The following is a 23197-nucleotide window of genomic DNA, read 5'->3' on the forward strand; positions in this document are numbered from 1 at the left end:
CTTCTCATGAATATGCATTGTGATAGTTATCATCCTTTAGGCTACTCACCCTCAAGTTGTTCCAAACCTGTATGAATTTATTTCTTTTGCTAAACACTAAAGATATTTTGAAGAATGTCGGTAACTAAAAAGTTGATTGATAGTATGGAGAAGAAGAAAAAAGACTATGGTTCATATCATATGACTATGGACCTATCAACTGTTTGGTTCCATATTCTTTAAAAATGTCTTTTGTGTTCAGCAGATGAGAGAAATTCATCAACTTGAAGTAATATATATATATATATATATATATATATATATATATATATAGACACTGCGAGTGGGAATACACATTTTCTAGCTAAAATCTATCTATTTATATTGACATATTATTTATGTATATTGTATTTAAAATACGTGATGCGTTTCCCAACCTGACATTCATTAAAAATAACCTTGTCCTGAGACTACCTTTATTATAAGTTTACTCTTGCTGGAATGTATGTTTAGTTTGGTTGTTATTTTCTTGTTACCCAGCATACAGTATGATCATACTGTGAAGAACAGTATTTATTTTTAATTTAACAGGGTTAAAACAACACACATTTGTGTAATTGGACCTTTGATTCAAAAGTTCCTGACTGAGATATAGCATTGTGACTACTAGCCCGGTCTCCCTATAGTTTGTTTTTGAGCTGTTATGATTGGAGCATCACAAAAGCTAGTTTAAGCCTACAAGCAGTAAAAGTGTTTTCAAGCAAGGCATTTATTCCAGCAATCCACTACCCAAACTCTTAGAAAAAACACCCAGAGCTACTCTCAGAATCCACAGAGATCAATAAACAGCCGTTGCCTGGGGCTTTGAAAGCCTTCGCTTTAGACGAGGGAAAGCAGGACTTTCATCAAGTTACACAAAAGCTGATTTGAAGCAGGTTTCTGCCTTCAGACGTCTGAATGTGTGCAGAAACATGGTTTCTCGCAATTTACTTGATTTTCATTTTTTGTAGCTCGCAGACCCATGTCATGGAGCTTATTCGAGAACTTGGTGTGGAGGTCTTTCCACAATACACAAAGGGCAAGAAGGTGCATCACGTGGGCGGCCCGCATGCCAAAATCTCAACGTATTCTTCTAGCATCCCATCATTCTCCCCGCTGGTCCTGCTGGACTTCACCCAGATTCTGTGGCGGGTAGGAGAAACAGCACAATCTCATATGACAAAGTGCTGGTACACAATAGAATAATTCTTTTGAGTAGTAGAATGTGACTAATAGCCATCATTTCATATCTTAATGGATGAATGGATTTTGGTTCCATACAGAATTTAAAAGGCATGTTTTTCTTATATGTTCAGCCATGAACTTACGCAATAGTTTTTAGATTTCTCAGACATGTATGGATGTATGAAAGCTTTTTAGCTGCTAATCCTAAGAGTACTAAATGATTTATATATTTTTTTTTTTCACATCTGATTGGCCATTGCTTTCACACACTCAACAGATAGTCTGTGACTGGCTACAAAGCTCATCACTGCAAAAACATAATGTAAATAGAAACCCATGACGCTCTTCACAGAGCGCAAACACAAACATTCAAGAAATAAATAAATGGGCTGCTGCTTTCAACTTGAAGGTTCTGTATGTTCATTTACACACATGTAGCTCACAGCGACTCAGTAAATAAACCAAGCAGTTCTAACACTCTGAAACGTTGCATCATTTACTAAAATCATATACTGAATTTATTCCAATATATCATGCAGCCCTCACTGGTGTAGTAAAAGCATGCTTTCAAGTGGATTATGTGTATATCTCCTAGATTGACTCTCTCACTAAGACCATATCAGTTGAAGACCCGATGAGCTCCCCTAATGCCGAGCTCTATGACAGCATGACGCTTTACTCCTTCATGGAAAAACATATCTGGTCCACACGTGAGTATTGTGGATTTCTTTCATATTCAATTCATTGCATTGTACAAAACAGTCCATTTACATTTGTCGATACTTATCTATCTGTCCCTGTGCACCCCACAGAGATAAAAGAGGAGATAGCCTTGTGTAGCCGTATCGTGTTCGGTCTGGAACCCTCTCAGGTGTCTTTCCTCTACTTTCTGATGTACTCCGCTGCAGCAGGGGGCACTCTACGCCTCCTGGAGACCACACCTGGATCGGGTCAGGAGTTCAGAGTCAAGGTGAGGGAGAAAGATAAGATGGATGAACGACAAAGAGACGTGACGGAGATAATTCTCACTATCTGACAGAGATAATTCTCAACGAAAGGAATTGCTGTCTCTCGATCTTCAGCATCGTTGCTCCTCTTTTTATGCTTTCACTCCTCCGTGAGAAATGCGAGACCGCTGCGTCTCACAGGTGATGTTCATTAACACTCACACCACCGGCCGTTCTCTCACGACTGCCGCTTGTGCATTTATTTTAAGTAGACTCCTTTGCAAATGGCAACATCTCTTACCACTGCTCCATCTGTTTTCCTGAAGCCAAAATACTTCCACACCCATGACTTGACGCCGACTTGAGTGTGTAACATTTCACTTTCATTGCCAGCTCGCTCTGACGGTCCCACCGCTCTTGAAAGTCAGACTCAACAATGTGTGTGAACATTGATAGACTGTGAAACATAAGTAACGCGTGTGAAGCGGTGTAAAGTAAAACAATAATGAGGTTAGCGCCACCCGCAGCTTAGGAATAGGTTGTACGCATATGTTGGAGAGGATGCTGAAAATAGACAGGTGGCAAAATAAACACATTAATGATTAATCGATACTCTTGCGGATGCATCGAATCCGTATAATCGATGGATCGATACGAATCGATTAATATTTACACAGTTACTTAAAAAGCACTGCTTTTGTAATAATTCAACAAAAAAGAAAACTTTTGTACTTATTTGACTTGACATTCCATAGAACACTAAAATACACAATTGTTGCATTATAACAGCATAGTGATCAAGGCCTTTCAAGCTCCAAAAAGTACAAATAATACCATAAACATATTATAAAACGATTTTTTAATGTGGAATACTTTTCGCGGTTCCTATGGGTTTTTGGGGTATTTACAGATGTGGTCATTATGCATTGTTTTTGTATGAAAGAAAACTTATACAAAACTATACTTCTGTCTTGCACAGACAAATAAAATCTGAACATGAGTTTGGAATGACATGAGGTTGAGAAAACATTAAAAGGAATATGTGTGTGCTTTTTCAAAATTGCTTTTTCTTTTTTAACAAATGTCTGTTTTTAAATAAAATTCTATTATAATTCATTTTCTGAAGGATAAAGAAATTAATCTTAACTAATGCTGTAAACTATTGTTACACGTACGTCTTGTATTTGCTCTTGTGTTCAGTATGTTAGTTCTGCCCTCTGACCTAGTTTTCCCCAGTCTGTTTAATAAGTAATTTCGTCCACCTGTCGTCCATTAATTAAATCATTAGTTCTCACCCATTCTCTGTTCGTCCTCGTTTGAGATAGTGTTTAAGGGGGCTTTCACACTGGCAGTTTAGTTTGGAACGGGGCATGGTTTGCATGAAAAAAAAAATCACAAAAGTGAACGCTGTCACGGGACCCGGGTGCGCACTGGGGTGACCCGAGTCCAAGACTACCTGAAGAAAGTGGTTTGAGTTCGGTTGCTTCCGAACCTTGCCGCGGTTCGCGTGAATGCGAAAGCAACACGGATTTGGGGGCGCACTTGTTCAGGAAGTAAAGTATCCTGCACATGCGCTTACGTATTGTGATGTATTCAGTTAAATTAAACACTTGTAAGGGATGACAGTGTTGATGATTTACCTCAGATACGAGCGAGAATGTGTATTCATGCATTGTGCGTGGAATCAGTGCAACACATAGAAATCTCCTCAAAAGAGTCCGTTTGCAAGCAGGAGAAGTCCACCTTATGTGACACACGCACAGTAAACCTGTATTGTTCACTCAACTGCGCATAATAGCAGCAAAAAAACTAAAAATAACATGGAAAATACACGTTGATAAGGTAGAATCAAAATGCAAGAAAGTCATAAATGTAATGGGAGCAGGAGTGGGGAAAGACTGTGGAGCAAAACAATAACTAAACAGTCATTAATGTACATAATACAGGGCTCTAATGAGGTCAACAATAGATTATGGATGCTATGTATATGTAGCAACAGCTAAAACACAATTACTGAAGTTGGGTAGAGTTACTACCAAACCATTGAGGATTTTTGCTGGGGTAATGAGATCAACACCAATTAAAGGCATTCAGGTTGAATTAGAAGAAGTGGCCTCAGACCTGAGAAGAGATAAACTCATGCTTACACACTGGAGTCATTTATGTGGATGTGGATATGAAAATCATATGTGGATGTGGATATGAAAATCATGCAAAGAGCATTATTCAGGAATGTTGGGAGTATAGTTCTTTTTAAGGCAATGGCTTTGGATGAGTAACAAACACAAAATTAGAGGAATATAGATTAATATTCTGGTTTATACAAAATGGTTTGTACAAAAATGTACTTTAAAATGCACATAAAGGCAGGTTTTGCATTAACTTATAAATCTAATTATTAAGTACATTTTCTACTCCAATTCAGTTTTGAAATATAGTTGTTTTCATGACAAATTTATTTAAACATACATTAAATAATCAAGACATTAGGTTAAGTAAATATAATAAATATGGCTAATAATGTGCATACAAAATGCTTCTCTCTAGAGAATTCATCTAGCGAAGTAACCTGCTGTTGTGTCGACAGTAAATGCCCGAGTTAAATGTAATGCTACATTAGATTATTCTCTAGCCGTTTTATTGATATCTTTTCACAGTTGAAACACTCAATCATTTCTTCTTCTTGACATGAGCCGATTTTATTAGTGCGAGCCCTGCACTGAGGCGGGCTGTGTTTGTAGAAATGAACACTGGGCTGTGGGCATTTTATTACACTCATAACACTATCGGCTGTGGCCGGACTACTAGAAAATACTACACTGCTTATACGAATTTATCTGGGTTACCTTAGAAATGGCATTTGTGTGCAGGCAAGCATTCGCATCGGTCGAGCACCCCTCCTCCTTTAGCTCACGCCAGCGAGCGAAGCGAAAGCTGGACCAATGTGTTAATCCTCGTCCTGGCTTTTAATTTGTCACTCTCCCCTTTTCTTTTTTAGTTTCCTCTGATAAATCCGTTGCCTTCTTCCTTGTAGCTGTTGTTCGGCATGACGAAAACATATGGACGGCAATCAAACGCGAGTTGAGCACTAAGTTAGATTCTGAGGAAATTGTGGGTGGTGGGGGAAGTGACGTATGCCGTAAAGCGGTCGAATTTTGTAGTTCTTTTTGTGCTCGGGTTACTACCCGGAACCCGAAGTTACAAAGTGCAAGTAAAAGCGATACAGACACCTTCAGGAGACGGCAGACGCGTCATTCAACCTATTGTACGTCGATTTACCATCTTAATGGGTTTTGGTAATATATTATAAAGGTTGAAGTGCTCCACAGTGTGGCTTTAATGAGAAATTGTAACAGAAATTGAGAAATTCCTAATAATCCTTTAGGTGAGTTTATGTATATTAATATAATATGTATATAAATATTAATATCATTATAAAAAAAGAACGATAAATAAATCAAGTTTAAACAAACTCTCAAGTGACTGAATAGTGTGAGCTAGGTTGGAACTCAGCGATAGTATCAGATAGCAGCAGTTGCTGTAGGTGAAAGGGTGAAAAACAGCGCATTTTAAAAAGCTTTTATCTTTTAGTCCTCTTTTACCTACATTCTGCCAGCACTGACTGCCTTGTTTATCTCCCTACCAGATTAGGTCTATCTTTAACCTCCTAACCATTGAGCACTGCTTACGATTACTGTACTGTATTCCTCATTGCGTTTTTCAGCACACAGTCAATGTGATCTCATAGTCTCATAAAACAAAACAGATGCATCATCATGGCATGATACTCTTTTGCTCACGTCATTTCGAACATAATTTGTGGCAGAGGAGAAGCCCAGTGGAGCAACACCGACGTCTGAAACAAGGTGTTGTGTGTTTTTTTTGTGCATTGAGAGCAGAATCAGTGGATGACCCTTGTGTGATGCACATCTCTCTCCACAGGGAGGCACTCAGCAGCTGTCGGAGAAGCTAGTGGAGCAGATCGGAGCAGAGCGGGTTCGGCTGGGTGCCGCTGTAACCACCATATGTCAGGTAACAACTCCATCAGCGCAAGGCTTGACGCGGAGATAATGAGCATTTCTCCACCAGCGGTGCGAGTGATAAGTTCCTTTCCTTTAAACGAGATACCATCCAGATACCAAGGCATGGGTCCCGCTGTGTGCTTCTCTCTCTCTCTCTTGTTTTGCACTGCCTCTTCCTTTTCATTTCTGTATAATGCACTGCTGTACGCTGAAGTGCTTGTCATGACTAAAATATTTAGATAACCTAAATCAAATCCACTCCATTAGATCGTTCTCATTTGAGAATTGGTGACACAAAATCTTTTGAAAGCCTCTCGTCAGGGAATTAGCCTATAATGTCGCTCTCACACATAGAGAGGGAAAATCCATTAGCCATCTTAATGGTGTTAGATCGACATGGCTGAGTAGAAAGTTTTACTCGCTCTTCAGTGTTTATCAAACCAAACGCATTGACTTCTATCGATATCAATTAAGTGAAGTGGTGGTCACCGTATAGCACGTGATAATAAGTCTCCACTATTCAATAGAGACAAAAGCCCCTGCAGCAGCCCCTTTTAGTATCTGAATATAGTTGGTTACTTGTACAATCAAAACAATCCTCTATAATTAGTGTCAAATATAATATCCAAGGGTGTTGCAGTTGTAGCACATTGTTTTTTTTGGGGTTTTTTTTTTGGCGATACCATGGATGAGATTTCACTGAAATAGAAATCACACATCGGGAGCTCTGTAAACAGAAAAGGGCTCACATTTGTTTAGCTAATCAGAAAATTAGTTGTACTAAAAATTATATAAATTAATAAATTATTTGTGTATAAATAAAATATTTTTGTCATTTTCTACTTTTAGTTTCCTTTAATTTCTCATTTCTTTAGATTTTAGAAGACTTGTTATATGTATGAAGATACAACCTAAATGAATGTGATGTTGGTTCTTACATATATTTTTCTATGCTATGAACACACTACTGAAACTAGTTTGGGATCTGTAAGATTTTTTTTTTAATGATTTTATAAGAAGTGTCTTATGCTCATCAAGGCTGCATTTATTTGACCAAAATTACAGTTGAATAAATTAAGTTTAATTAAAAATATGTAAATGTATTGAGAAATATTATTACAATGAAAAATTAAAAATTTAATTTTCAGAATCATTAAACATTACATACATCTGATATACTTATTTGCTGCTCAAGAATTGAATGAACGAATAGAACGTTAAATATTTTGTAACATTTTGCATGTCTGTTTCGATCAATTTAATGGATCCTTGCTAAAAAAAAAAGTATAAATAAAATGAAAAAAAAAAAAAAAACTAAACCAAACGTTGTTATTACATTATATAAAAAGATCAATCAGTAAAGGCTTCTTTTCAGTTGCATGCATTACGTTTTGAAGAGCCGTCTATTGAATTTCCAGAGCTCTGGAAAAATGCTGAATGTATGTTGGATCCAGCAGTATAAAGACCTGTTAAATGTGCCCCCCGTCCCATAGCCAAGGATATCGTTTATCAATGTCCTTTACAATGATTTCTATCTGCAGCACCTCTGGGGGTCGTCCATACTGTAACAGCCTGTATTTATTTATATCTCAGTCTGGCCAGCGGTGAGATCTGTTGGGGGAGAGCTTTATGATAGATGGCAATATAAATAATATAAAAATAAAATAAAATTGAATAAAGAATTGCACTATTTTCTTCTTTAGAGCTGCTTATATCTAAATTGAACTCATTTTATGATTGAACTTTATAAAGTCATTGAACTGAACTGACTTGAGTTTAATAATGATTCCCAAACCGATTTTTGTGCATATCCGAGTAGAATCCGATCATATTTAGCAAGTGTGAACTCTTTTTCCACGCAAAAACGAAAACATGTCAGACCTTGTTATAGGAAACATAATGAAAGTCTCTGGAGAAACAATTGTTGTTGCAAAGTGCCGGTCGAGCAGAAAACTACAATATAATAGAGACATGTTTTGAGAAAGCACATCATGTTGTATATAAGATACAACATCTGTTTTGCAAATCCCCTCCATTTTGCTGCTGTTGTTTCTACCAACGCAACGTCATTGCCATAGAAACCAATGCAGATATTCTGGAAAACGAAAGAGCGGCATGGGACACACAAATCCGATCTAAACAGTTGCGATGCAGAGTGTGGACAGCCAATAATGTAGATCAGATTCAAATCGGCTACACAAATAATCAGATTTGGATTTGAATTTGTCTCCTAATTGACGAAGTTTGCATCATTGAAACAATCTGCCATTGTATTAAAGGCTCTTGAAATATAGGTGACATGAGAGCCAGATATGTATTCTCCAATACATAATAACATGAATTTCTTGATAGGGATCAACAGAGTTCATTAATACCGTTATTGTGTGGTTGCCTACAATTTCAGCAGCCACATTGTGTCAGTGTCCTTGTCATTTCAGTCTAACCTCACAATACCAGACTGTTTTAGTCTTTGAATCAATTCTAATATGTTTTTCTCTTACAGGATTCAGAGAACATAAAAGTTACGACTTCTGCAGGCACAGTCACTTGTAAAGCCGTCATTGTTGCTTGTCCTTCTAACTTGGCAGGTTAGTGCACGTACAGTATACACACACGCCTATGTGAAACACAAAGTTCAAACAAAACAGTCTGTCGCATTGACCCCGAAACAGCCGTCAATCACATGCCCCCTGTAGTCTACTTCCTTCTGGACTGCCGCCATCCTGACTGCAAGTTTGGCTGCCACATTTTGTTTAACAGATAGTGCAGCGCAGTCTGTTGTGCAGAGTCTGGCGAGGACACTTTTAATGTGACGGATCTAAGGACAGCTCTGAATTACGCAGAGTGCCTGAACTGCCATCGTCCTGCTGGCTCGAAATCAGAATTCACGCATGGCAAGCTGACAGGTGACAGGAACTCTTAAAAACTGTAGACACTGTTAACTTTAGACAGCCGTCCAAAATGCATTCAACGAATAAATAATGAAGGCAGTGTGGCTTGAATTTAACCCTCTGGCATCTTCTCCTGTTACAAACTGAACAATTAAAATTCTAACTTTAAAAATTGTACTGGGAATCAAACTGTAGAAGCACCACACAAGCTGTATTGTTGGGTACACACACACACACACACTGTCAATCGATTAAAATATAGGGCTTGAATGGTTTAATCGACACTTTCCACATGCTCACACATCCAGTTTCTCATACTGAGAAAAAACACCGACAGACTAAACAGGGCAGGTTACTTTTGATATGAAACTAATTTCAGCTCTCAGATTCTGTAAATTTTATTACAAAATTCAAACAATAACATTTTGGCCCTTGTAAATGTTACTTGTCAGATCAAGATTGTAGTCGTGAAACTGAGCATCTCTTACTCTTTACTAGTTAACAGTAATTAAATACGAATGAACAATAGGTGTGTTGAAAGATACAGTACAACTTACCGAAATGTTTATGCCTCATACATAATATCGATCAATCAGTGTTTTTTTTTTCAACCGTTTGTTTATTATGTCGCAACGACGCAATCACAGTATTGACCTCATTAATCTCGATATGACAAAAAAAAACAACAGATATTTTTGTATAGCATGTTAAAGTTGTAAATCTTTTAGTGTGAGCAAAAATGTGTCTGTCCCTTTTAATGCAAATGAGCTGCTGCTCTCAGCACAGGGGGCGGAGCTTCAATAGCTTGTGTCCTTTTACCTCACACAGACATGCACTGAAAATGTGCAAACTTCAAACTATGTGCAAACTTCAAAATATGTTAAAAGAAGTGACAACATGAAGAATCAGGACATTTCTGAGTGGTTAGTTGATGAATTTGTTGCTTATGTGTAGTTATCTTCTACTCATTGATTAGCACATTCTGTCTTGATAATCTTGTGTTCAAGGGGGACGGGGTTTAAGTAAATTCTAGGAGGAAAGTGGTGTAGTCCCTACCAGCCGTTTGTTGTACAGTAGTAGTCCTTAATTTTTTTTTTTCCAAAGCAAATATCTCCCTTTGCTTTGATTGTTGTAATTTTGCAGATGTTGTTTGTTCAAACTGCAACATTACAAGTCAAGTCAAGTCACCTTTATTTGTATAGCGCTTTTTACAATACAGATTGTATCAAAGCAGCTTCACAGTGATAAAATGAAAATAATACAACACAGATCAATAATATTGTAAATATTAAATGTCTCCAACTAAGCAAGCCAAAATCCAAGGCAACAGTGGCAAGGAACCAAAACTCCATCAGGTGACTTAATGAAGAAAAAAAACCTTGGGAGAACCCAGGCTCAGTCGGGGGCCAGTTCTCCTCTGGCCAATGAAGGAACAGTAAGATTACACACAAACTAAAGCTAGAAAAGTGAAATGATATTCAACCACCCCTTTAACAAAAAAGAATTTTCTTTCTTTTCATGGAGCACAAAGTATATCTTAATTAAGCAGAATGTCCTTAGACAGTTTTTTTTTTCTACAATTAAAATTGACAGTGATTCAAAATGCCAAGCTTAAAAAAACCCCACCAATCTCATAAAAGCTCCACAAATTAAGGAGGAAACTGTTAGGGATTTTTTTTAATTAAAAAAAAAAGTTATTATATAACTTCAGAAGACTTGGGATGAAGCAGAAGTCGTCACATGGTTACTTATTTGAGGTTAGCATTTATAATTACCATCCATTCTGAAAGAAAGAAATTAATACTGGGAACTGAGGACATGATAAAAAAAATAAATAAATAAATAAATAACTGAGTTTTTGGATGAGCTGTTTCATAAAAGGCTTATTTTCAGAAAATGTCTTTATTTAAATTAGTGAAATAATTGTAATATGCTGTAAATATAAAATTATTATTATTAATAATAATTAATTATATAATAAGAATTATACATTATTAATAATATAATAATATTTATGATTAATAATAAATTAATATTAATAATACATTAATAAATATAATATATATTTTAAAAACATGTATATAGTCGACGTAGTCGACGTTGACTGAATGGGATCACGGCAGGGAGCCAGTCATCGTTGGGTACTATTGAAACGAGCCAATGGAATTGGCTTGCGTGACTTGCATCACACACTCTGCCCCTGTGGCTTGGTATAAATATGGAAGTGGATGCATTGCAAGGAAGTGTGTCAGTGTTCTTCTGGAAGACTCTCTCCCAGTGCTGGTGTTTCTACAGCGCGAGTGCTGCGGCGATCGTTAGCTTCTGAGCCATCAACTGCTATCCATTTGCTATCTTATAATTTCTGTGTGTTTGTTGATGTTCAGTTGGAGGGCAAAGAAGTGAGTGCTTCAGTTCAGTGTTGCCGCGTTCATTCCCCTGTGTGCTCCAGCACTGGTGAATGGTCCCATTTTCTGAAAGAGCAACACAGGTGCATTTTTCAAGATGCCATTCCATCCGTGTGTTTCTGGATGCGGTCGTTCTTTGTCCCCCTCTGATGGTCACAATAGTTGCATCACATGTTTGTGGAATGTCTATATACACGTTATTAACAGTGTTAAAGCAAACCCATTTTAACGTTATTTTATTAAAATTAATTTTAAATAAAATAGCGTTAATTTTTTATCGTGCATATATTTTTATCACACAAATATTAATTCATTATTTTTTTTTTTTTGGTATAACAAACTTTGTAGTTTTTTTTTTTCGCATGCTGTTACAACAACTAGTAACGTTAGACTAGTACTACAACAACTAGTAACGTTAACTACAACACCACACCGGAACTAGCTAGACCAGAAACAAAACAACAGGCACGCCGCACACACTAGTTTGGGCTTACGTTTTGAGTGGATGGCGAGCGCGAGACGTCGAAATGGATGGCAATGCAGTTCTAAATGGAAAGTTTACATATAAACAGTTGCCAAATGGTTCAGTTGACAAGACCAAAGTGATGTGTGTTTTGTCGTTGCGAACTGAGCTATCATCGCAGCACGTCCAGTCTAAAATACCACTTGATGGCCAAGCACAACGCTGACGTGAATTCTCCGTCCCCCCGGCGACAATGGAGGACTTCACCCAGAAGCACATGGATACCACAACTAGGAACAAACTTACTGCAGCCATAGCTAAATGGGTGGCTACTGCATGTAGGCCTGTTAATGTTGTAGAGGACAAGGGTCTAGCTGATATCATCCACATCGCATCCAATGACTGGACCTACGAATTACCTTCGAGAGCCACCATTACAAGCCACTTACAGAAATTGCACGAAACAGAAGGCTAAGGTACAGCAGGTGTTGGAGGAGACAAAAGCAGTCGCGCTCATCTGTGATTATAGGACATCCCTTCGTAATCACAACTACCTCGGGGTCACATCCCATTACTTTGATCCACAGTGGAAACTTCAGTTGCATGCTTTTAGTGTTATAAAGACAGAAGTGAGGCACTTCGTTGACGCTGTTGCAGAGCAATTTATGAAAGTAGCTAAAGAGTGGCACAAACACAAAGTTGTCTCACTGACCACAGAAAGTGCACGCAACATGATTGCACCAGCCAGTAAGCTCCCCTTTCAGCACATGCCATGCATCACACACAGTGTGCACCGAGCCGTCACAGATTCTCTAACCAGAAAGAAAAGCAGAAAAGTTGTGGTACTTTTTAAGCACAGCCCAGCAAACCAAGCAGAGCACGAGCAGCAACAATTCACACATCATCAGAAGAAAGAGTCTCTCACACAGGAAGTGTCAACCAAATGGAATAGTACCCTGCAAATGATCAAGCCTGTTTAGCGAAATGCTAAACCGGATAACCAAGTCACGTCTGAGCCTCCTACGAAGAAACCAACTCTCATGCTTGCACACGAGTCTTTGTCGGATGAAGAGGAGGGCACTATTGAGCAATGTCTGGAGCGCCACAAGGCAGAGCCTCTTACTGGTATGGATGACTGTCCCCTGGAATGGTGGTCCACACATGAAGAGGCACAGAGTGAAATGGCCCACCTTGCACGCAAGTACTTAGCAACACCAGCCACATCAGTACCTTCTGAAAGGTTGTTTTCACTGTCTGGGCATGTTGTACAAAATAAGTGAGCTACCCTGTTATCTGAAAATGTCAACAGGTTTGTCTGTCTGAGTAACTGGATCAAAGCAAAGTAGTAGTAGGCTTACCTTTTTATTGGTAATCAACTATTACTGGTCATTCTGTTTGAAGTACGAGGCTGTGTTGAAGAGCCTCTGGTGAATAAAGAGCAGTAGCCTGATTGCTATATTCTAAGTTCTATGTTCTAATAGGCTGCTATGTCCTTGTTTAAGTTAAGTCAAAACGTGCACTTTGTAATTTTATTTTGTATTGCCCTGTTTTGATCTCTGTTGAAGGGGCTATTTGTGTGACAATTTTATAGTAAATTTTATATATAATTTTATAGATGGTATTTTTTTTTACCCTTTTTTATCAACAGTGTTATATTGTGTTAAAGATTTGTTCGTGTGAAATTTAACACTACGGTATATGCCAATGTTGTTTTCAATAATAATAATAATAATAATAAAAACATTTTCACAAAGCAAGCCAATCCACTTTTCCATGTTGATAAAAGCATTAAAATGATAAAAAAAATTGACAAAAAAATAAAAAAAAATCAAGGGACTTTTAGAATAGATAAAAATGTGCGATTAATTGGGATTGATTGCGTGTTAACTATGAAATTAATGCGATTAATCGCAATTAAATATTTGAATCGTTTGACAGCGCTAATATATATATATATATATATATAGACAGTATATATATATATAAGCGTTATTGAATAGTGTCTGTCTCTAATATATATATTATATTTAAAATTTATTAAAAAAAAAAACCTTTTGAGAGCCTCTGGATACAATGAACTTTTGTTGCATTGGATTCCAAAAGGTGCATTTCTTTATGCATATTAGCATATAAAAATAACAGCATGTAGAGAGACATGCTGTTATTTTTTATCCTCATGTAGAGAGACATGAGGATAAATGAAAAATAATAGAATGTTTATTTGTGGGTGAACTGTTTCTCTGATAGTGAATTGGACACTTTTGTCTTGGATTTGGATTTACCGTTTTTAGATATTTAATTTTAAAATCATAAGTAATGGCTGTCACGAGTAAAGTCAGCGGGACAGACGTCTTCGAGCAATCGCTTTATATCCGTGTGTTAAAACCGTATTCGCAATCCTGAATTTCTGTGACAGTTGGGAGAGGACAGAATATGAAGTGTGGGTGTGCGTGGGCAACCATGAGAAACGAATGTGTGTGTGTGTGTGTGCGTGTGTGCTTGCTGGAATTGTTTTGCGTGGTATAAAACCATGAAGTATTCATGCTTTGCTGCACCAAGCCTACATTATGCCGGCGATTAGTCAGGTTGTGGGATGTATGTGCTTTTTTGTCTTGGTATTTTGGTTGGCGTTAAGATGCTCAAACGGGTTTGGACGCATTCCTTCGGTGGGTTTGTGGCGTGTCGAAGCACAACCAGGTGCAACTGGTTGGTTGCTATATTTAACTCCCCAGTCTTCCTTCAAAACCCTGTACCTGACTTAGCTGGCATTGCAGCTGCATGCAATTTGAGCTGACTGGCAGAGAAAGCGGTCCCCAGCCCAGCCTCCTATTGACTCCACTTTGATGATAGAATATCTCCAGTGACAGCGGGTTACGGTGGAGGCAAGCAACCTTGCAGACACGTCACTCTGAGTTTCGCTTAGTGACCCGTTTATACTTTAAGAAAGCAGGGAAGCAATATATTAGCATGCATTTGACTGCAGTGACCTACTTTTAAGGGTGGTTACACCAAAGTTTGAACAGATTTTTAAGAGTGCCAGATTATATCCAATTTCACAGCGCTTTGAGAATGTGTTCAAAATAATCACCAAATTGTTGTTATCACTTTACAGATGAATGGAGGCTGTGTGGGTATGTGAATGGGAACAAGGGATACAGCAAATTTCAGCCCTTGAATGAAAATGGTTTTGCAATGGTTTTGCTGAAAGTGGCAAAATGACCATTCCAACGGAAAATGGTACTTTATCATAGAATAACAGAATCTTGTTCACATGAAAAGATCCAAATTTGAAGATGCCTTGACATTGATTGACAGGTTTGGTTTTCTTTCTTGTCCTGACATATTTCCTATTAAAGCGTGCAATTCAATTGGATGGAAATTGTATATGCAGGGATGCACACACAGAGTGAAACTTGCACTCGCATCCCTTAATACATAAGATATGCTTGTGACAAACAACAACAAATAAGACCTTGCCTTGCATTGCCTTGCCTAACTTCCGCTTAGGCCGTCACACAATATGTCATCATGACGCAACATCAATCAGGATTGGTCTAGTTTCATTCATGCTTCAGAGGCGCTACACTGAGGGGCGTTCCCCCAAAGTGTCATTCAACGCAGTTCGAGTTCCCTCGAAAGAGAACATTCGAAAGGGTCAAAAATATATGAAGTGCAGGATGAGTCATAATTATTTATATATATATATATATTCTTAATGTATGTGTATATATATTGTATCCAGGATTTTCAGTTTCACTGCATCATCGTAAACAAGTGAATCTTTTTTTTGCTTTGAGCAGGAGGTATCTAGAGAAATGCTGAGAGCACCTGTGGCCCATTAGCCTGAGGTTATGCTATAACTGTCTGTTCCACCACTCACGGCTTCCTGGGTAACATAGGTGACAGAGATGCCAAGGAGTGAGAGGGAAAAGAGACAACACAAAGACACACACAGAGAAAAAAAAAACCTTAAGGCAAGAAAGAGAGCGACAGGCTGACTGAAGTGTAGGAGGATCTCTAGAATATGGTCTGTAAAATATCCTGGGAATTCGCTAAAGCTTGAACTGCAACCATATACCTGTGGAATGAGCATAGTGTTGTTTATTTGCATTTAACATCTGGTTCACTAAAGTAATTATGCAAATCTGGGTAAAGACAAATATATCTCACTCCCTAATTAGCTCTTTAAAATGATGACTTCATTTGAATGATGACTTGTGAAGTGAAATCATAAGTGGGGTGATTTTGTTGGGAAGTGCATCTGCATTGAAAAAAAAATATATGTGTGTGTGTATATATATATATATATATATATATATATAAAGCTTAACTATTTCTCTGAACGTTTTAACACAAAAATCCTTTTAGGGCTGAACGATTTAGGAAAAGCTTCACTGTTAAAAGTGGAGTATTTTTACAATATACTATTTCAGTGTTTCTACTTCAGAAATTTTGTTTAATTCAATGTATTTTTTTGTAATTATTTGTGAAATGTACAAGCAATTTCTGAGTGAAAATTGTTTAATTGTAATTGTTTAATCCTACACCAATTTTTTTTCCAAAATGTGTTGCAAAATATATTTTTTTAATCTCTAAAGGCCACAATTACACAGTTTTAATAATCATTATGATTTTATTGATGATTATTAAAATTAAAAATTACAAAATAAGAAATATATTGTCAACACTGTTGTACTATAAAAAAAACTAGTATATTTAATTTAAATATAAAATTTATTGATTTATTGACATCTTAATTTCAAGCTTTTTTGATGGGTTTCTGCTAAATAAAAATATGCGCTGTGGTTTCAGAGTGAAGCTCAGCACTGTGTTCATTTATGGAACTCACAATATCAGAGGTGTGTAAGTGGCGGACTCCACTTTAAAACCAGCAAGTGCATATATTTATTTAATTATATTGCAGCCTTCGCAATTTGACAATTACACTGAGCAATGATGTTGCGATATTTTATTTTGATATATCATGCAACCCTAGTATATGCCTTTTACACCCCATCATTTGATTGCAATTTAATGAATTTCCACTTCCATAATCAATATAAAATATACACAAACATCTCTTAATTTCTTCTAAAGTTGCTCATCCCTTTGTCTCCCTGTGTGGCTGCCAGATTGGTGGTGTTGCAGTTTCCTAACATCTAGCAAATTGAAGCAAGCAGACAGTTGCTGTCTCTTACAAGCCCACAGTTATGATGGACTGCCAGACGCAGAGCGATTTCTCTCAATCAACGAGAGCAACTCTACACCTCAGTCACTGCGGTTAAATTAGATCCGTTTCCCCCGTCTGCCATCACAGGCCTTACGAGAGACAGATTCATGTGGGCTGTCATGGGATTGGCGGTCACATATAAATGATGGCAAAAATAAATCATGGTTAAGAAAAGATACGTTAGAAACATGTTTTGCCTTGTTTTTTTTCCCATTAAAATAATGGAAAGGCTTCTGCCAGAGAGATTGTACAATGGAAATGTGCTAATCAGAGCCTCTTGTTCAATTAGCAAAGTGTTTGTGAAACATAATGTAATCAAAATATATCTTTTTTTCTGATTGACGTCGCTTTATAGCAATTACAACGTAGCGCTTCTCCACATCGCTTGTCCTGTTTGATTTTTCATTCTGGACAGAGACATTTATTAACATTAGCCTCAATTAAAATGCTTCTCTGAGTAATTCTGAAATGGATCCAGTTTAATGAGATGTTGGGTGATTTGCTAAACATTTTACAGATGGACTTAGTGACAATTTCCTTCACAACAGTATACAAGCTCCCTTTTTGTCTCTTTTGTTATAATAACCCTGGTGTTTTGTAATTGCTTTTCAGTTCCAGCTCTTAAGATAATCACATTCAGTGTTTCCCACAGGATTTTGTGAGACTATATGAGGGGTCAACCGCGGTCCCTCTAGGCATGCCTCTATCCACAGTCTGTGTCTATATTTTTCTCCATGCTAATAAGTGTTAAATAACATACTTGGTTCCTAATGAAGGAACGAGTAATGCATAATATCTTGCGCTTGGGGCAAACCTTTTTTTCATGAGATATTGAAGCCCAAAATTATCCATAATTTTGAATTAAAGTAAAACGCGTTGCAGCAGCATGCAGACATAGACGAAGCGGTTTGCGTGTCTATTGGCTGTCCTGCGGCAACTGCAGCACCCTATCGAGAGAGGCCCTTGGTGAAGTCAGATTCAATGGGGGCGCTTCGCACCCACTACGTCACCTCCTGCCAAAGCAGGTGTGGTCTGAGCCTATAAATATAGCTCAATGGGCTGATTTAATCTGGTTTATCATTGCCGAAGTGAACCAGAGCGTATTGCAGGCACGGCAAGTACTCGTTCCCACTTGTAGAGTGAACTTTTGCCCTTGGAGTAATTTTATCCATCAGCGAGTGGTCCTCAAGCGGTTCTAGTATTCTGAGCTAACCCATTGGATCTGATTTCACCTATGGCCTCTCTCGATAGGCTGCTGCAGTTGCCGCAGGACAGCCAATAGGCACGCATGTCTGCATGCTACCGCAACGCGTTTTACATAAATATGTCAGTGCAATTGTTTTTCCCAAGATGCACACCTGTAATTTTTTTTTTTTTCTAAGGCACGTTTATAAAAGTTACCTAAATGTCCCAACTGAATCAGGCCTAATCCTTGCTTAATCTAATCTTTTCACATCTTTTTATATTGATATGCTTGTCAAGCGTTTACTTCTCAATTAACCAAATGGATGGCAGGCTAACATTTATTTGTGTGTCCACTCTTCAAAAGGCTAGTTCACATGTTGGCTTGTTGCCAGAAGGCTGTCTTGTCAAAACTTGGGTCAGGGTCCCTTCTGGCACTGTTAACATTACCCAGACATAGAGATGGCCCTGTGGGCTGCACATAAAGTTATTGGATACCCCGCATTCACTAAATGACTAAGCCTTAATTATGGCTTTTAAGAAAACAAAGTAGTAGTGTTAAATCGCAGGGATTCTTTAATAGTTTGGCAATTTCATGGAGAGCTAGTCACTGGGGTATTAGATCCAATTTTCCAAAGTGCTGCTTGATTAGAAAGCATAGCCACCTAAATCAATACCCAGGGATGATCTGAGACCTATGAGTTATTCTCTACCATATTCTTCCTGTCTGTGCTTCCTATTTTTCCCTTTCCCCTCATCTGGGAGCCCATTTTCTGTTTTCCATTGCTCTTTAAAATGTGTATTTCTTTTCAGTCCTGTCCTCCCCTTTATAGCACACTTAATCCAATGTGCACAGTATTCCAGAATCCTTTGGTAAAGAGTGTCAGCGAGACATTTGCTCTTTCAAGATCTAGTGAGCTGCCTTTGTAGGCAGAATTTCAAGGCATTGTATGCATTTTCTTAACTCTGAGGCTGAACTAAGACGCATACTTAGAAAAGTTTGTAAACACAGGGCTTGTGTACTGATAATATTAAGCAATTTTCCGATTTGATTTATGCATAGACTAGCTTTTAAAATTTTCTTTTGTTTTTTGTTCAAGTGTAGGCAATTTACAGTAATCATACTGACTTTTAAGACATCTTAAGACAAAATTTGTATGGAAAGTTCACACTATGTGATTTTAAGCCATATTTGCAAATCGTTGAGCTCGCAGACAGGTCAGGGTGTTATCGCATACAGATCGCGGGGGATTAGCTGGTGATGAACGCTCGCCAATCTGTTAGTATGAAAGAGCCAACAACACATCAAAGACGCCTTGTAGATGCGTCACGTCACCGAGCCCAGAAAAATATCTAGCATGCTAGATATCCAGAGCTGCCGCACGACTCAACCTCACGGAACGTCAAGAGATACAGCCAATCAGAGCAAGGCATGGGTTCAGGTCACCGGGTAAATCTTTTTTTTTTTTTTTTTTGCATTTTTTTCTCAAAGCAAAAAGCAAATGATCGCGCAAACAGTTTGCAGCACTAGTTTTTGTCTGACGTCCATATTAGCGTATTGTGTTCTTCGTCTTCTTCGCTGGGTATTGGCGCGCGTGCTGTTTCGCGTCATTTCCGGTTCGTTTGATCGCGTGATGTTTTTGTGATAAAACGTGGTTTGTAGACAAGATAGAATCGTTGGGTGACGAAGTTGTTGTCAACTCGTGTAGTGTGTTACCTCCTGTTGCGGATCAATTATGTTGTGTGAACAGCTCAATAACTTGAACACTCCTGATTTCACAGAGAGCGAGTCATGGAGTGTGAACCTCACAGTTCAGCCCGACGTTTTAAAAATCATGTGGTCTAAACTAGGCTGACGGCAATCCAAGAATGTATGACGATGAGCTCTGAGAAAATATAAATCCAAGATGATCACAGATGAAATGTTTCAAATTAACATATACTGTATTTCAGTACTGAGACAGAATTGACAAAACTAGCTAATTGAAATTAAACATAATTTTACCTAATATTTGTATAATATTTTAATACAATATTTGTATTATTTATGCTTTAGTTTCACAATAGCTTAGCAACATGCTAACATGAAACCAACATCTATATCCAACTACTAACATTTAAATCCCAATGCTAACACCTGAATTGAAGATGGTCGCCATCTTGATTGTTGAAATGTTGCATATCTGCATATAGTTCTACTGTGAAAGAAATTATAAAAACTATCTGTTACCTCTCTCATCTGTTCTTCCTATTTTATGTCAGTATCATTCCACTGTTCTTTTTAGGACTAAACGGCTTTTCATTCAGTGCTGATTATGCCCTCATTTTCAGCCCAGATCCACTACGAGCCTGCCCTGCCAGCTGAGCGCCAGCGGCTCATCCAGTGCCTGCCCATGGGCCACATGACGAAATTTATCGTCACATACCCCACTGTGAGTAACACGCATAACCCATCCACTTAGCCACAGCCGGCTTTACTGGCTTTCCTAGCGCAGCGCAGTGCAGTTACTTCCCCTTTGGCTCGATCGCATTATACTCTATAATGAACTTAAAATGTGCAAAGTCATGGAAAGCTGTCTCCTAGTGCTCAGTCTACCATATTCAGTTTAAGCCCTCACTTTAATATAATATTTAATTTTGGCCCTGCAGTGACTGGAGAAACCACCTTAATCAGAAGATAAGCTCTGTCTGTCAACTGTGAAATGTTTACTTGAATATTTTCTATCTTTTTTATATTAATTAAGATCATGGGTTTCATTCATTAACAAGTTGTGCATAAAACTTGAGCTCACACTTTTTTCACAATTTAAGTTCACACTTAAATTTATCATACATTTGATCAGAACCAACTGAAACCAAACATGCACAAAAATCACCCCCACTGGACCCTGAGAAACAGATTATGTGAATGTGAATTGAGTATTTATACATTTTATTATGCATTTGACATAACTATTTGACCCTACAATTAAGGGAAACAAAATGATCGATCAAACTTCTTGTGAATCTGGGAGAATCTCAGGGATTTTCAGGGAGAAGCTTTTCTGTGCAGCCCACTCAATTATTAGTCCATGAAAGCCTGTCTGAGTGCTTAAAAGTGTGTTTTAATCTTTCTTATTATCTCTAATTGCATATATACATGAATTACGGATAACACATTTATAAATGCAGCCCCATAAGTATGCATCAAGTTCACTAAATGAATAAATGTAAAATATATTTTACATTTATTTATATAGCAAATGCTTTCATCCAAATCAACGTACACACAGGAACACACATAAGCCATTTTTCTTTTTTAAATAAGGTGCTTTAGATAAAGTGGCGTTTTGTAAAAGTGCTAAATATTTTAAACTGCACATAGACAGAATTTGATTATGAATTATTTAACGTTTAAAATTGTCATGGTGTTGGTTTGTCTTGTCATGTTTAGTGGTTACCTTTCTGTCTATTAGACATCCCAGATGTTATCCCATTAACCACGCCCCCTTGTTATCCTGTCTAGCTTGCTTTCCCCTGTATTTAAGCCCTGTGTTTCAGCCCTGTCTTGGTGAGTCGTTGATGTTATAGCATTGATGTTGGTTGTTCTGTCCCTGAGTCCTGTTTCCTGCTCTGAGTTTGTAAGTTTGAAGTTTAGTTAAATAAATGTGCTGCATTTGGATCCTGCTTCCTCCAACTAGTCCATGACAGAAGAACTCACCAAACACGAATCCAGCAGCACAACTGATATGTCTCCGTCAAGGAGACCGGCCAATCGAGGACTACATGAGGGACTTTTTGGAGCTGGCTCATCTGTCTGGTATGGTCTGTGCATTATATTTTTTCACGGAGGTCTTTGAGCTGCTTAGCTGCCTGATACCACTGCACCACCTGGCCCTTTCACTGAGCTCTTCAGCATTTACTGCAGGCTTGGTAAATGAGGAACCACACAAACCCACAGTACACCCTAAGCCTGCGCTCCACGTTAGCCCTGCCGAGCCAGAGACCGTTAATGTCCCGTATGCCGAACCAGAGACTGTTCACGTCCCGCCTGCAGAGCCAGAGACCATTCATGTCCCATCTGCAGAGCCAGAGACCGTTCACGTCACTTCTGTCGGTCCCCGGACAAGATGGCTGCCGCCATGCTGTCTGTTCCTGAGCCGGTGTCGTCTGTTCCTACTTCAGCCTACGACCCTGTAGCTACCCCCAAGAAAATTTGGGGAGGGGGCAGTAGCTACTCTCCATGGCCGCCTGAGGGGTCTTCACCGACCTGGCTGCCGCCTGCGCATCCTGCTCCGCCCTGGCTGCCTGAACTACCTGGTCTCCTGCGCATCCTGCTCCGCCCTGGCTGCCTGAACTACCTGGTCTCTACCTGGAATTTATTATACGTGTTATTGTTTTAGTTTAACGGATAGTTGCTACTTATCTATATAAATATATGTTCATCTCAACATCCAAAATTCACTTTTCAATGGGTCACGTTGAAAAGAGATGATCACATTGCTTAAGAGATGATCAATATGCAGATAATGCATATAAAATCTTCTAAATCTACAATTGACTTTTTACATTTATGCAAATATAGTTGACCTAGTATGCAGATAATGTCAGTTGTCAGCATGCTAATCAAGAATGAATGCTTTTAATGTGCAGAATTGTTGATTCTCTAATTTTTTTATCTGACTTCACAGGCATTTTGGAAAGAAAAGGGTTTCTCAGGGGAAATTGTGGTTCGCCCCTCCGAGTGCTGCCCTATAAGCGTCACATTCGACGCCACCAGCCCCAAAGGCAATCCTGCATTGGTGGGTTTCATCGCTGGAGTTCAGGCCCTTGACTGGAGCGAGAGAAAGGTGAGAGACAAAGAATGAGAGTGTG

At 38.3% G+C, this 23197-nt stretch overlaps 1 protein-coding gene across 1 annotated transcript in view; it reads left to right on the forward strand.

The window, feature by feature from the left end:
* LOC120482213 (putative flavin-containing monoamine oxidase A) overlaps positions 1–23197 on the forward strand; it is a 40654-nt gene that overhangs the window by 678 nt on the left and 16779 nt on the right. Inside the window, exons 3-9 of the mRNA XM_039676292.2 lie at positions 990–1170; positions 1799–1913; positions 2016–2173; positions 6093–6182; positions 8676–8760; positions 20675–20775; positions 23014–23172. Coding sequence (XP_039532226.2) covers positions 990–1170; positions 1799–1913; positions 2016–2173; positions 6093–6182; positions 8676–8760; positions 20675–20775; positions 23014–23172 — 889 coding nt within the window. The remainder of the gene's footprint in view (positions 1–989; positions 1171–1798; positions 1914–2015; positions 2174–6092; positions 6183–8675; positions 8761–20674; positions 20776–23013; positions 23173–23197) is intronic.

Source organism: Pimephales promelas, chromosome 23, assembly GCF_988280905.1.
Source record: "Pimephales promelas chromosome 23, fPimPro1.hap1.1, whole genome shotgun sequence".
In the NCBI taxonomy this organism is placed as follows: Eukaryota; Metazoa; Chordata; class Actinopteri; order Cypriniformes; family Leuciscidae; genus Pimephales; species Pimephales promelas.